General features: G+C 62.6%; 1 protein-coding gene across 3 annotated transcripts in view; it reads left to right on the forward strand.

The window, feature by feature from the left end:
* LOC122393803 (E3 ubiquitin-protein ligase ubr3-like) overlaps positions 1–12,245 on the forward strand; it is a 70,848-nt gene that overhangs the window by 21,035 nt on the left and 37,568 nt on the right. For all 3 annotated transcript variants that reach the window (XM_043390186.1, XM_043390188.1, XM_043390187.1), the window contains exon 2: positions 10,682–10,952. In XM_043390186.1, coding sequence (XP_043246121.1) covers positions 10,709–10,952 — 244 coding nt within the window. In that variant the 5' untranslated portion in view covers positions 10,682–10,708. The remainder of the gene's footprint in view (positions 1–10,681; positions 10,953–12,245) is intronic.

A 12,245-nucleotide genomic window follows, 5' to 3' on the forward strand; every position in this document is an offset into this window, starting at 1 on the left:
GACGGCCCCTAAAAAACGCACCGACGGAGTGATAACGACGAGGTATATGGTCGGGATTAAGGATATGCAGGTTTGACGAATCTCGAACATCTGTTAAATAGGTGAGGGTGGGTGGGAAACTTCTCGCCCACTCTCTGCTCCACTCGCCGTCCGTCGCAGTCGACGACTGCCGTTCGCGCCTCTCGGCTCTCCTGCCAGCGGCGCGCCCGTTCCTACACTCCCCTTCGCACCACCCCTAGTCAGGGTCTGCCCCGCGTCTGTCGGCGGGGTGATTTATCTGTCTCCGACCCCCGTCTTCCTTTGCTCCGGTCACGTTCAGTGGCGCCCGGGCAGGGTCCTAACCTTCCATAGCCGCGTCGCCGCTATGAGTTGATTAGGCCCCCGTTGCCCGCGCCACTATCACCAGGCGTTCGCCTCAGTTGGCTGTCAGCGGCCGAAACCACTCGCGTCGGCTCGTTTGTAGGGTAGGACGGCCCCTATGACGCTGGACGAGTCTGTCCTGGGTCCGTCGACCGCCCTCTGCGGGTGTGAAATGCGCAGAGTTATGCGTCGGACCGACTCGGCCCCGACCGACGACCGACCCTCGCTGAACCGGGTGGGAGATGGACACGGTTTGACAGGCCGGTGTGGGTTTCTGGAAGACGTCGGCACAGGACAGATGACATATGACAGACGGCAGTGTCGTACCCTCTGACCTCTGCCGGCAGAGGGGAGAGGAGAGGGGGACGGCTCAATGATGGTCTCTGTTTCAAAGACTGGGTGCCGATGATGTGCGTGAGACGGATCCTGCCCTTGGCAGAAGTTCTGCGAAAATCTGGATTTGTATTAACTTGTGTAATGTATCTTGCCGCCCTTTGAACGCCCATAAGACGCATTCTACCGCGGTGACCGATGGGAGCGGACGCAGGGCGCTCCGCTCTACTCACGGCAGCTGTGACCGCTCGTCGGCAGCGGATGGGGCCCCGTTGTCCATCTGGTCCCCTCAGACAGCCCCAGCCGTGTCCGTCTCTCCCCGCACAGGGGCAGTAGCTCGCGCCGACCGTGAAATCTCCGGCTACCATGTAAGGCACGGGCGAGGGCAGGCCGGCCGTGCTCAGACCGGATTAGCGTGCCGAATATGATGGTTTCATGGTGAGAGTGGCGACTTAATGCATTCCTGCGGCGGTTTGTGCAGATCGCCGGCCGTGACCAGTGTCATTCATATCGGTGTTAGTCTGCCGGCTCCCAGAGACGCGGCAACTCGGCTTAGTCATCGGATGTTTGATCCCGGATCATCCGGAATAGGGCAGTATGGACCTGACTACAGCCGGTCCCGGACTCAGGAGATCACCTGTGGCGAAGCGACGGATGTAGCCAGGGGAGACGTCCGCCGGGCGCGACTTACCCCGCTGCCGCTGCCCGCTACAGTCCCTTGCTGATACCGCGATTTGTCAGTTTGTCCTAATCTGTGCTCCTGTCAGCAGCAAGTGCCAGCGGAACGGAGCGCCGGCCGCGCCAGGTGCACATAATTTGCGCTCGCTGCCTGCAAACGACATCGGGCAGGCATGTTATCACTCCATCTGCATCCGCGCCTGTTGGCCATCGCACGCTCGGCCGCGGATTAGCAGGGCTCGGGTATTGCTAAAAATGCGTCTGCCCGCCGCGCGCTGAGCGGACCGGACCTGGGGCGCTGCCGCCGGGAGATGCCGGACAGGAGCGGGCCTGTCTGCTCCCGCGCGGCGCCGCGGCGTGGCGTTACCGAGTGACGCAGCACTTTTGGCCGCCTTTATCCTCAATGTGGTGTACTTTTGCGGGGACAAGTGTTGGTCAGCGTTTTTGCTGCTGCATGGCTGCAGGACGCTGGTACGATGGTATTGCGTGTTGCGCGCACGCAACGCAACCTGCCAAAGTTGGAGGGTGACAGGGGGTGGAGGTGGTATGATTTGTCCAGGTGACGTGGTGGGCCCGGATTTCCACGTCTGTTGTCAGGCTGAGTGCGAGTCGGTGTCGCACGCTGTCGTGCGCGCGCTGTCGTTTTTCATAGCATTGTCTGTGGTGTGCAGACCTGCCTGAATCACGGGCGGGGATCCCGGCGGCAGTCCGCAGAGGCCGTGCGCTGTGAACCCCTCCCGACCGCTCAGTGCAGTGGGCGGTCCGCGGTGATGGCGGACCCGCCCGGCCGGCCGGTGACGCCGCCGCGGCAGCCTGTGTCCACCCCAGCAACAGGTCGGCGGCCGTCGCGGCTGTCCGTGCCGCTGCTGCTGCCGCTGCGGTGGCGGTGACTCATTACCACAGCTGCGCGGCCGGAGAGCCAAAAACAGCCGCCCGGCGCCGGTACAGCGACACAATGGGAGAGACTGCGGTGGCGGCTGCGCTGGAAAACACCGAAAACATGGCCACATTCCGAGGATTGTCGGCGCTGACGTGTCCGCCACTGTTGGCCGTCTCTGTAGTTCGACTGCATCACGAGTGTTTGATCTCATATTAGACCACAGTGTAGGTTTGCTTGTCTTCTGAAGAGCACCACCGAATTAGGTCGGCTTTCCGGCTCGTTACCTGAAGAGCCAATTGACTCGCGACCTCTCGACATCTCAAGTGTCTGGCCCGTGGCCTGTGGGTGGTATCGGGGTGGGTCGGCCGAGCCGGAGCTGGGCTGGCCGACAGCCGCGGCGGTCCCCGGGGACCGGCACTGCTGGTCCGCGCCGCGCTGGGAGAGGACCAGCTGCGTCGAGACCGGCCGCACCTGCTGTCTCCGAGAGCTAACTACCGAGGGAGGTCTCATTGGAAGTGTTTCCAGGGACGGGAGCATCTATGCAGCGAGCGTTTCGAAGGCTGAAAGGAGCAGTCAGGAGCACGGAACGGAGCCGGCCGTTGGCTGCCTCCCTCCTGGGCGCGGTGGGCGCCTGGCCAAGCTGGCCAAGCTTGGCGCAAGCCAGGATGTAACAGCCTGTTAGTCGCTGAGCCCGCTGCCAGGTCGGCTCAGACGTCGAACAAGCTGCTCTGACGGAGATAGATGACTGCCGCGCTGTCAGCCGGGGTATCCGTCACGCGGGGTCGGCCGGGCCGCACGGCTGGGGTCGCTAAACCTGCCCGCCGCACTGTTGTTGCCACCCGGCGCCACCGGCACTGCTGTGGGCCGTGCAGCCCCCCCCCCTCTGCTCCCCCTCTGCTCCGCCCCACCCACGCTCTCTGCACCGCCGCACCAGTCGGCCGGCCCGCCCGCCCGCTCGATATCAGGCTGCGCCGTGCGCCGCGGCCGAGCCACTGAGCTGGCCAGCTGACCACCGCCGCTCGCCGGATGTTCGCCGTCGCTCGATACCAATCGAACGTCGACAGGAAGCCTCTCCGATCGGCAAGACAGGAAAGGTGATAGGACAAACCGTCCAAGCCCAGGACGAAACTGATTAACCCATTACAGCGACGCGTGGAAAAAGCGGCAACAAAAAATCGTCCGGCTTTCCGCTGTCGTCGCAGTGAGGTGAACGGCCGGACGGCCGCCGCGAGCGAACGACGTCCTCGGCCCTGGAGACGTTCACGGACATCAGCGGACGTTGGCGGACGTTGGTGGACGTCGATAGACGTTGGTGGACGTTGGTGGATTCTGGGTGATTGTGCGATGCGGTGCGCTTTGATCCGGCGGCGTGCGATCGGCCGGCCAGCTCCATGTCGTGCGTGACGAGACGGGACCACGTGGCGGCGCCGAGCCGATGACACGGTGCAGACACGCGGCCGACACGCCTCCACCGCTGTGCCGCACCCAGCTCCGGCACGGCCGCAGGTACGGACAGGTGCCGAGCCCGCCGCCGCGCTGACTCCTCGCCCCGCGTGCCGATGGCCGCCGCCGAGCGGGCCCGCCCCTGCCACGTGGTGCGCGGCCGCTGTGTTTTGTATTTGTCGGAGGTGCGCGCCGCTGCCGGCCGACTCCAGTGTCAAGGTCCCCTAACCGCCGCGCGGCGGCCGGCCCGCGAGTCAACGACCGCGGCGCCGCGCTGGGCCGGTGGCTCGTCGCTGACGTCACTGCTCGGTCCGAGTCGGCAGCCGGCGAGTCCGGGGAGACTGCGGCAGCGGCGGACCGCGCCGGCCGGGAGCGTGAAGCGCGGCGCGGCTGTTTTGGATACAGTGGCAGCAGGTGGCTGACCCGAAACCCGACCCCTACACCGCGCGCCGCCGCGCTGCCGCATCGGGCACCCGTCCAGCGCGGTGCAGCCTTCCGCGCGCGCCAGCTGGCCCGTGTTTTGGCGGATGAAGGGGGGGGGGCTGACCGGTGCACAAACAGCTCGACGGGTCCGGCAGTTCCGAGCCGATTGGCGCGCCCGGCCGAGGAGGAAGGCGGCGCCGCTGCTGAGTTGATGGTTCCTTCCCGCGCGATGGCTACCTGGGCCCGTCTCATAACAGAATTCGACAAATTCGGAGGAAGTATGCGCCGTAGCTTTAGGTGGACACCATCCATATTGTCAGATATCTCTGGGCTGCAGTATTTCATACGTCCACCGTCATGGGCTGTCGGTATTTCGCTGAGCCCGTGTAACAGTCCGTAGTTTTCCGTGCGTCTGTGTGATGAGAGTGTCCCGTCGTCGGGACTGGTTTGGGAGGCGGCGCCGCGCCGGTGTGCCGGGCGGATGGCAGCCGTGGAATGCCGCTCCCACCTGACGTCGGGCCGCGCCGGGCCGGCCAGCTGACGGAGCCGTCACCAGCCGGCCGTGACGCCCGTGACCACCGTGACGGAGCCAGCATCCCGTCCCGGCTGAGTCGGCTCACGTCTGGTGGTCCTCGACCGGTGACTGACGCCGCGTCCGAGTGGAGCCGCCCCGGACCTCGCACCTCTGTGTGGTCTGCTGGGCGGCGGAGATGCCGAGTGTTTGCCGACTGCAGTCCGGCGAGCCGCGGCGCCAGCACCGTGAAGGCAGTCCGTCCACCGCAGCGCCGACCGCGGCCGGCCGGCTGGTCGTGACCGTGACGCGCGCGGACGTTCACCCATTGCGCTATGCACCGCACGCTGTGTGCACTGTGCACGCTGCAGAGTGCACGGCGCGGCGGACGCACCGCTGTGGTCGCCGGCTTCCCTGGCCGGCTGCCGTTACCGGGTGGATACCGTCACCCTATCACATCGCGCAGCGACCCCCGTGACAAGTGCGTGACGACCCGTGACGGCTGCGTGACGCTCCGTGACGACTGCGTGACGCTCCGCGTGGCTCGTGACGGGGTGACAATGGCCGTCACGGGTCGGCCGGCCGGCTGCGCGCACCGCCGACTGAAATAGCCCGGGCCGTGTGGGATTTTACACCGCGCAGTCCCAAACAGTCGGCGAAATGGCTCAGAAGCTAAAAATGCTAATGCCTCGGTAATGGGGCGGAAAGTTAACTAACTGATGACATCACTAACTGGCGGTTAACTCTACCCTGCAATTACTGAGAGCGCCTGTTTATTAGCGAATATTGCTGTGTGAGTGCAGCCACTCTATTGGAGCGACTACCGCTGGAGGGATGGGGAACGTGCAGGCGTGGCTCATGACGAGCAGTAGCGCCTGAGGGCGAGCGGTAGCCACTTCCCAGGTGTCAAAATCACGTGGAGATCGGCCAACGGACGTCCTAGCAGCTTCTTAATTCCGCCTCCGAGCTGTCGAAGGCAAGGGCTTCTGTCCCTGCCGAGCGTCAACCTTGCCCTTTTGACAGTCGCCTCCTGACCTGTCCTGACCTGACACTCGCTCCGTGTTTCGGGATTCTGTCAAAGCTGGGCTTACAGGGCTGCGCGCTGACACGCTGCTCAACAGCGGCTGCGAGCTGCCTTCCTCTTTCAGTGCGGGGCGAGTCTAGCTGGTCGGCGATGGGTCTGTTACTCTCAGAGCTGGGGTGCTAATGACATTGGTGGCAGGTGCACGTGCACGTCGCTCGTGGGCTGATAGTGACGTCACTGTCAGTGGAGTGACTCTCCAATCTACGGTGCCTCCTTAACGCAAATACTGGTCACGATTGCAGCCGTGCCCCGAGATGACTGATGAGCTCCAATGACTAAGCAGGCGCCTGCTGATGTCTAGACAAACGATGAAGTTGTTTTTGCGCCTCAGTCGAGACATGTGGCCCTCGTCGCGGCGCCAGACCATGTAAGCCCAACTGGAAGCTGGTGGACGGCGCGGGCGGGGCGCCCCCGGCTCGCGCGGTCGTCTCCTCCCTGTATCTCTCCCGGTACGGTCCTATGACGTCATTAGCTCGACTGACGTAGGCGTACAGCCAGGAGCGGACTGCCGTGCTGGGGAACACGGCCCGCCGAGTAGCTTGGTTTCGGGCTGAGTGGGTGAGCTGAATGCCGTGGATGCCTGGCGCATTGTGCTGCCGGCTTGTTCGTTGAACAGCAGGGGTGTGACGGCAATGAATGGACACGAAAGTCGCCCACTGACGTTAGGCAAAACTTCCAACTGCTGGCCGAGTTGAACTGTTTTTAAAACACCTCATTAATCCGTGATTTATGTGTTTGGAAATTGTATAGAGCGCTGGCATGGGAAGGGTCAGTTTTCGCCGGAAACAGTGAGCCTGGTTATCCGCCTCTTCGCTGAAACCGACTCGCCGACTGATATGATTTATTAATACCGACGTGCCGCATTTTATCGGTTTGCAGGGAGCGGGAAAGTGGCCGTGTGTTGTGAGTGCCGCGGTCCGCCTGTCTGTCTGAGTGTGCAGTGTTTGCTGTTGCCGCCGTATGGCCCCGTCTATCGCTCTGTGAGGTGACGATGGTAGAGGCTCGGCACCGTGGTCGCCCTTGACGATGGAAGAGTCACCGTTGGACGGAAGGATACACACCCGGCAGCTCTCCGGAATGTCTGGAGCTGCTGCAGCGGAGGACGGGTACCGTTCGTCGGCGGAAGGCCGGGCCGTGTCGGTATCAGACACCGGTGGTGACCTACTCCAACCGGCGGCGCTCCGACCCGACCACGGGTCCCGGCTGCACCCTCCGCTGCCGCGGACACCGGTAACAGCTCACTGCAGACACCGCCGAACCGCTGCTGACGGCACCGGCCGACCGGGCACACTTCCCGGTACAGGAAGTAGTCCTGCGCCGTACGCCGACCGCGACGTCCGGACCAAGGTCCCTCCCGTCGGCACAGCCCGCCTCTACAGGCGCAAATGTTGCAGCTCTACGGCACTATCCTGCAGCTCCACTTCGCGTGCCGCCCGCGAGCCTCACGGCTGAGCAGCGTTACATGGCGGGACGACTCGCGTTTGAGGCGATTTTTGCCGGCGGATTGTGTTGACTGTGCCGTTGTACGGAGCGGTTGTATTTGGAGCGAGGACCGCTGGTCAGCTGATGGCTGGTCACGTGGTCACGTGGACCGCTGCTCGGCACGGTGTGGCGCCAGCCACGTGATGACTGTGCTGTGATGAGCGCCGTGCTGCATTACTGAGGCGGGGGTCGTGCGGCGCTGCTGAGTGACGGACGGGCAGGGCAGGGCCTCTCCCCTGAGTCACTGACCACGGCTGACCTCAGCGGCAGGCCGGCGACCCGCGCCGCCCTCGCCCTCGCCCTCGCCCTCGCCCTCGCCCTCACCGCAGTATCGGCGGGGCCAGCGACTGTCCCACGGCGGCTGGAATCTGTCGGTCTACACTCCACGGCCGTGTGCGCGCCGTCCGTCCATCCGTTCTGCCTACAGACAGACTGGCAGGCAGACTGAGGCCGACACGGAACATCCGCTGGCCCGACACATCCTCAAACACACATACTTCTCGGCTGTGACCTCAGGGTTCTCGAGCTTCCGTATCGTAACCCATCTGCTGCCGCCGAGCGGAGCTGGAGACTGACCGAGGCTGGCACTGCTCCACCTCCGAACACACATCTGTCCGTCAGGGGCACACTGCGGGTCACCGCACTCTCCCTCCAACTCTCATTGTCAATGGATGTATGCGTTCGGGCTCGGCTCACCCGAGGGGCGGCCCCAGGGATGCCCGGTGTTCGTGATCGCGGTTTGGATACATGGGGACGGCGGGGTCACGGAGTCCTGCTGCAGGAGGTCCGTGAGGGACTGAGTCACGGTGCAGATGGTACGGCTCGCTGGTGACCGATTGATACGTAGTTCTGATGAGTGATGGCTATTGAACACGGGTGCTTGAACAAGCACTTCTGTGTCGGCCGCACTCTGCCAGAGTTTCCTCCTTATCTCAAAGATTTCTCGATTCTCATGAATGTTTCACTGGAACCATTGTTTCTCAGCGGTTCGGCTCGATCCGGCGCTAGTTTCACATCTCTCTCTCGCCTCTTCTCACTCTCCGTCCCTCCGAGGAAGGCCACAGGGCCCAGCCGCTGCCGGTCGGCTGCCGGTCGACGGTCATTCATTAGTGGACGTGTGGCTGACGAAATCCTGCCGACCGGCCGACAGGGGCCAGCCGCCGACCGAGGACAGGAACCCCTGCTGCGGGCGGGGCGGTCTTGCAGCCCGCGGTTTTCTTGTCGACCGTGTCAGGCAGCTGGGTGATGTGAATTGACATTTGTGGCCAGCTAGATTCACTGAAGTCATTGATTAAACATTGGCTATCGGTAGGAGCTGGAGGCTGAGAGATTTTCTTTTCACTTCAGGGAACGTCGACATTTGTTGAGGGATAATTGTGATCGGGGTGATTTCGGCTGAATTCTGGACTGTTTGACGGCGTGCTGCGGGTCGTTTATCCGGCCATATGTCGGCTATCGCTGGGTGCTGCAGGGTGGCCGGTGGCTTGCGCCGGGTCCTGGGTCCGTGTCGGTGGGGTGCGCCGGGCCGCCCCCCCCCCCCCCGCTGCCGCTGAGGTGACCGGTATGACGTGCCGGTGCCGTGCCGTGCCTCCCGATGATCCGTCCGATACACGTCGGCCACATGGGTTTCCACTCTGGGCGCCGGCCGCCGAGCCGGACCGGCGGGCGCGGGTCCTGTCGGACACGTGATGGGCCGCCGATCACTCGGAGGTGACCGGAGGACCGGCTCGCGGCCATGGGTACCCCCTCGTTCAGATGCACCGCTCTCCGACTGATGAGAGGAGACGTGCAGAGGCTGCAGTGACCCATGTACGAGTAAGCCGGTTTGGGCTGCTCCGTTAGCCGTCCGATTGGCGTCGTGGGGTATTATGTAATGAAATAGCGATATAAACACGCAATATGATGTATGTACACAACCAGTGAAAGTGCATGACAAAGCCGTTGTGTGGCCGGGATGCCAGTTTATGGCAGCTTTGGAGACGTCTGCTGCCTGTGAGAAACACCAGCCTGCTCTGTGATTGATGGATTGTGATCGCGTTCAACTAACAGTCTGTTGGCCTAATGGCCGCCTGACTGAGTGACAGAGTTTACGGAGTGTGACCTGGTGAGCGGCTCTGTCAGACTAATTACCCCCGACTCGATCGGTCACTGGCGTCACTGCCAGCTGGACTCCCGCCGTGTGGCCGTCTGGATTCGCGGGTCGAGCGGAGCGGTGACTTGATGCTGTTATTTTGATCGAACTTGGAGCGTTTATTTGGCCGCACGTCCCGCTGTTATCCCTTATCAACCAACCATTGAGCTATCTGTTGTCCGCCTATCTGAGGGTCGATCATCGTGCAGAATGCGGCACGCTATGTCAAGGGTATGTCCCGCGCCGTGGCCATTCATTCGTCCCGCCTGTCGGATTATGATCGTTCGGCATGTGCTGAGTGGCTAATTTTACTGTATAATTGCATAATCCGCCGCGGTGGCGGCCGGCGGGGGAGCGATCGACGGCGAATAAATGCTTCACCGAACTGCCGTAACGATCGGGAAAGACCCGAAGGTCGGCCGAGATGGTCGGAATGGTGAATCGGTTCCGCGGACACGCGTCGGTTTCACAACGGACATGGTGTGTCCTCGCCTGTGCCCGACGGGATCCATGTTGGGTCTGTCGGGGTCCGTGCTGGATTCGTTGGGCCATTGTTCGACAAAGTCCAAAAATACACCTACCACTATAAGTACAGGGAATTGGGTCCGTTAGGTCAAGGTTAATGCGATGTTTGGTATGGCCATGGATCTATGGCCATTAAATGCAGAAGCAAAGATAACATCGATTTTATACACCGGGAATATTATGCTATATATGACAAAGGGCTATTTCCACCGTTCTTTGTCTTTCGGTATTTATAAATACCGTCGCTTAGGTTTTGCACCGCCAATCTGAGGCCTGGACCATCCCTGTCTATTGTCCATGCCATGTCCGCTCTGTCCTTTGCTGTCTAGTGTCTGTTTTATTCCTGTGGCTGCATATCACATTTCCAACATCATCAATATACGCTGGGGCCTGCGCTGCCTCGGCTGCTGCCTTGGAGCGGTGCCAGCTCGCCCGTCCGGCCGTCACACCCATCCCCTTCCCCGTGCCTTGGTAGCGATGCTCGAACGATGCCTCCAGCGCCGGCGCGGGCTATGCCGGGCCACGAAACTTCTTTTCCTCGTAGCTTTGATCACGTTAGTTATGGTTTGCGGAATACTGCGCATCAGACCACCGACGCAAGCTTATCATTATTCTGCAGGAAGATTAGCGTCTTATCATTTGTATGCAGTAACAGATGGGCCCTATAATCACTAATGTCTACCTCCATGATAGTTGAGTGAACGAGTAAGTGTGTGTTGGTGTGCCCGGTGTCATCCTGGCTGTGACCTTTGCCACCCTCCCGAGCGTCCCGCCCCCGAGTCGCACTGCGCCACTCGTCTGACCCTCCCGTCCGTCTCTGTGTGTTGGCAGTGAGCGGGCCGGCCGGCCACCGACGCCATGGTGGACCCCAAGAAGACGGCAGTGAAGGAGGATGAGGAGCCGGTCACGGCCGAGGCGCTGGAGCGGCGCGGCAAGCGCTGGGCGGCCAACTTTCTGAAGCGCGAGCCGTCACCGCGCCTGCTGCACCAGCTGTTAGATAAGCTCCTCAGTCCGCTGAAACCCATCAGTGATGAGAACATTGTGGAGTGGATGCGGTGGATCATGGCCGCCGACAAGACTCCGGAGGAGTTTGCCGAACAAGGTGAGAAAGAGGAGGGTGGAGGGACGACTGTGGTGGGCAGTGGGTGTGATTTTGGGCAACCATGCTCGAGGCGTCGGTAGGGCAAAATTGGGTGGGGCGGGAGACTGAGATACGAGCTGTATCGCGGCTTGTGCAGGCATATGCAAGACGCGGATCTCACTAATTTCGGCCGATGGGCCTAGCGCTGGCCGTAAACGGCTTGATAGCGCTGTTTGTGAGCCATGGCTGTGGTCCGCGGGCGATTGGAGCGCTGCGCTCGGACCGGGAGCCGTGCACAGGCGGCGGCTGCAGCACGACGGCGCGGTCCGGACTCGTTATATAACGGCCGACCGTCTTCCTGGTGGCGCCTCCCTGGACGACCGGCGAGGGGCGGCCAGCAGCAGGCGCGCCACCCGCCCGCGGTGCCCCATGCGGCCAGTGTCACCCGGTGTCGGACGACCAGAGACGGCCACCCAAACAGCGCAGTGCCGAGGAGGCCCTTCACTGCTCTGGCGACCCGGCCCTGCCGGCCAGCGTAGGCGGTGGTGGGGGTGGTGGGGCTCCGCTGAGCCAGCTCTCCGCCACTGTCAGCAACCGAGCCGAAGTGAACTGGAAAACGGCCCAGAGAGCGGTAGGATGTCGGAATTCTCGCCAATTGGCAAACGGGGACTTCCAGCGGCATGAACTTGGCGGTTATCAAAGCCTTTGATTGCGTGTTCCCGAAGCCGCCGTAACCTGCGGTGAAAAGTCCGCGATGTTGCGGTCCGCAGATCTATCGCCGTGCGGCACGTTCACGCCTGGAATTCGAACGCTTCCGTAATCGTACGGCTAGTCTTCGATGATTTTCCACCGTTAAATCCTTCGACTAACTGCCTCGGCTAAATTCCGTTGCGTCTCAACTCTCAACGCCAACCCGCAGCTACCCGACCTGACCCTCATCGGACCGGACCGCTGCGTCCGTGGGACTGGCGGCAGCCTCGTCCGGCCTCCGGTCCTCGGGTGCGCCTCTCCCACCACCGGCGCCGCTAGCTTTGGTCGGAGATGCGCTGCCCGTCCCGCCGCGGCCCGACCCGGCTCGGATCGTTGGCTATTACGGGTCATGACGCAACAGGCGGTATCGGGTGGCCGCTGACTGCTGGTCCGGTGAGCGGCGCCGGACGCCGGGCGGGTGGCTGTTGCAGCCCTCCTCTCCGCCGGGCCGTGAGAGGAGGCGCGCGGTGCTCAAACCCGCTCGGCTCCGGCTGGCTCGGCGCGGCGCGGCTCGGGTCCGGTGGGCGGCGCGAGCCCACGTGGTGTGACGTCACCCGGCGCTCC

Source organism: Amphibalanus amphitrite, unplaced genomic scaffold, assembly GCF_019059575.1.
Source record: "Amphibalanus amphitrite isolate SeventyFive unplaced genomic scaffold, NRLGWU_Aamphi_draft 000554F_arrow, whole genome shotgun sequence".
Lineage (NCBI taxonomy): Eukaryota > Metazoa > Arthropoda > Thecostraca > Balanomorpha > Balanidae > Amphibalanus > Amphibalanus amphitrite.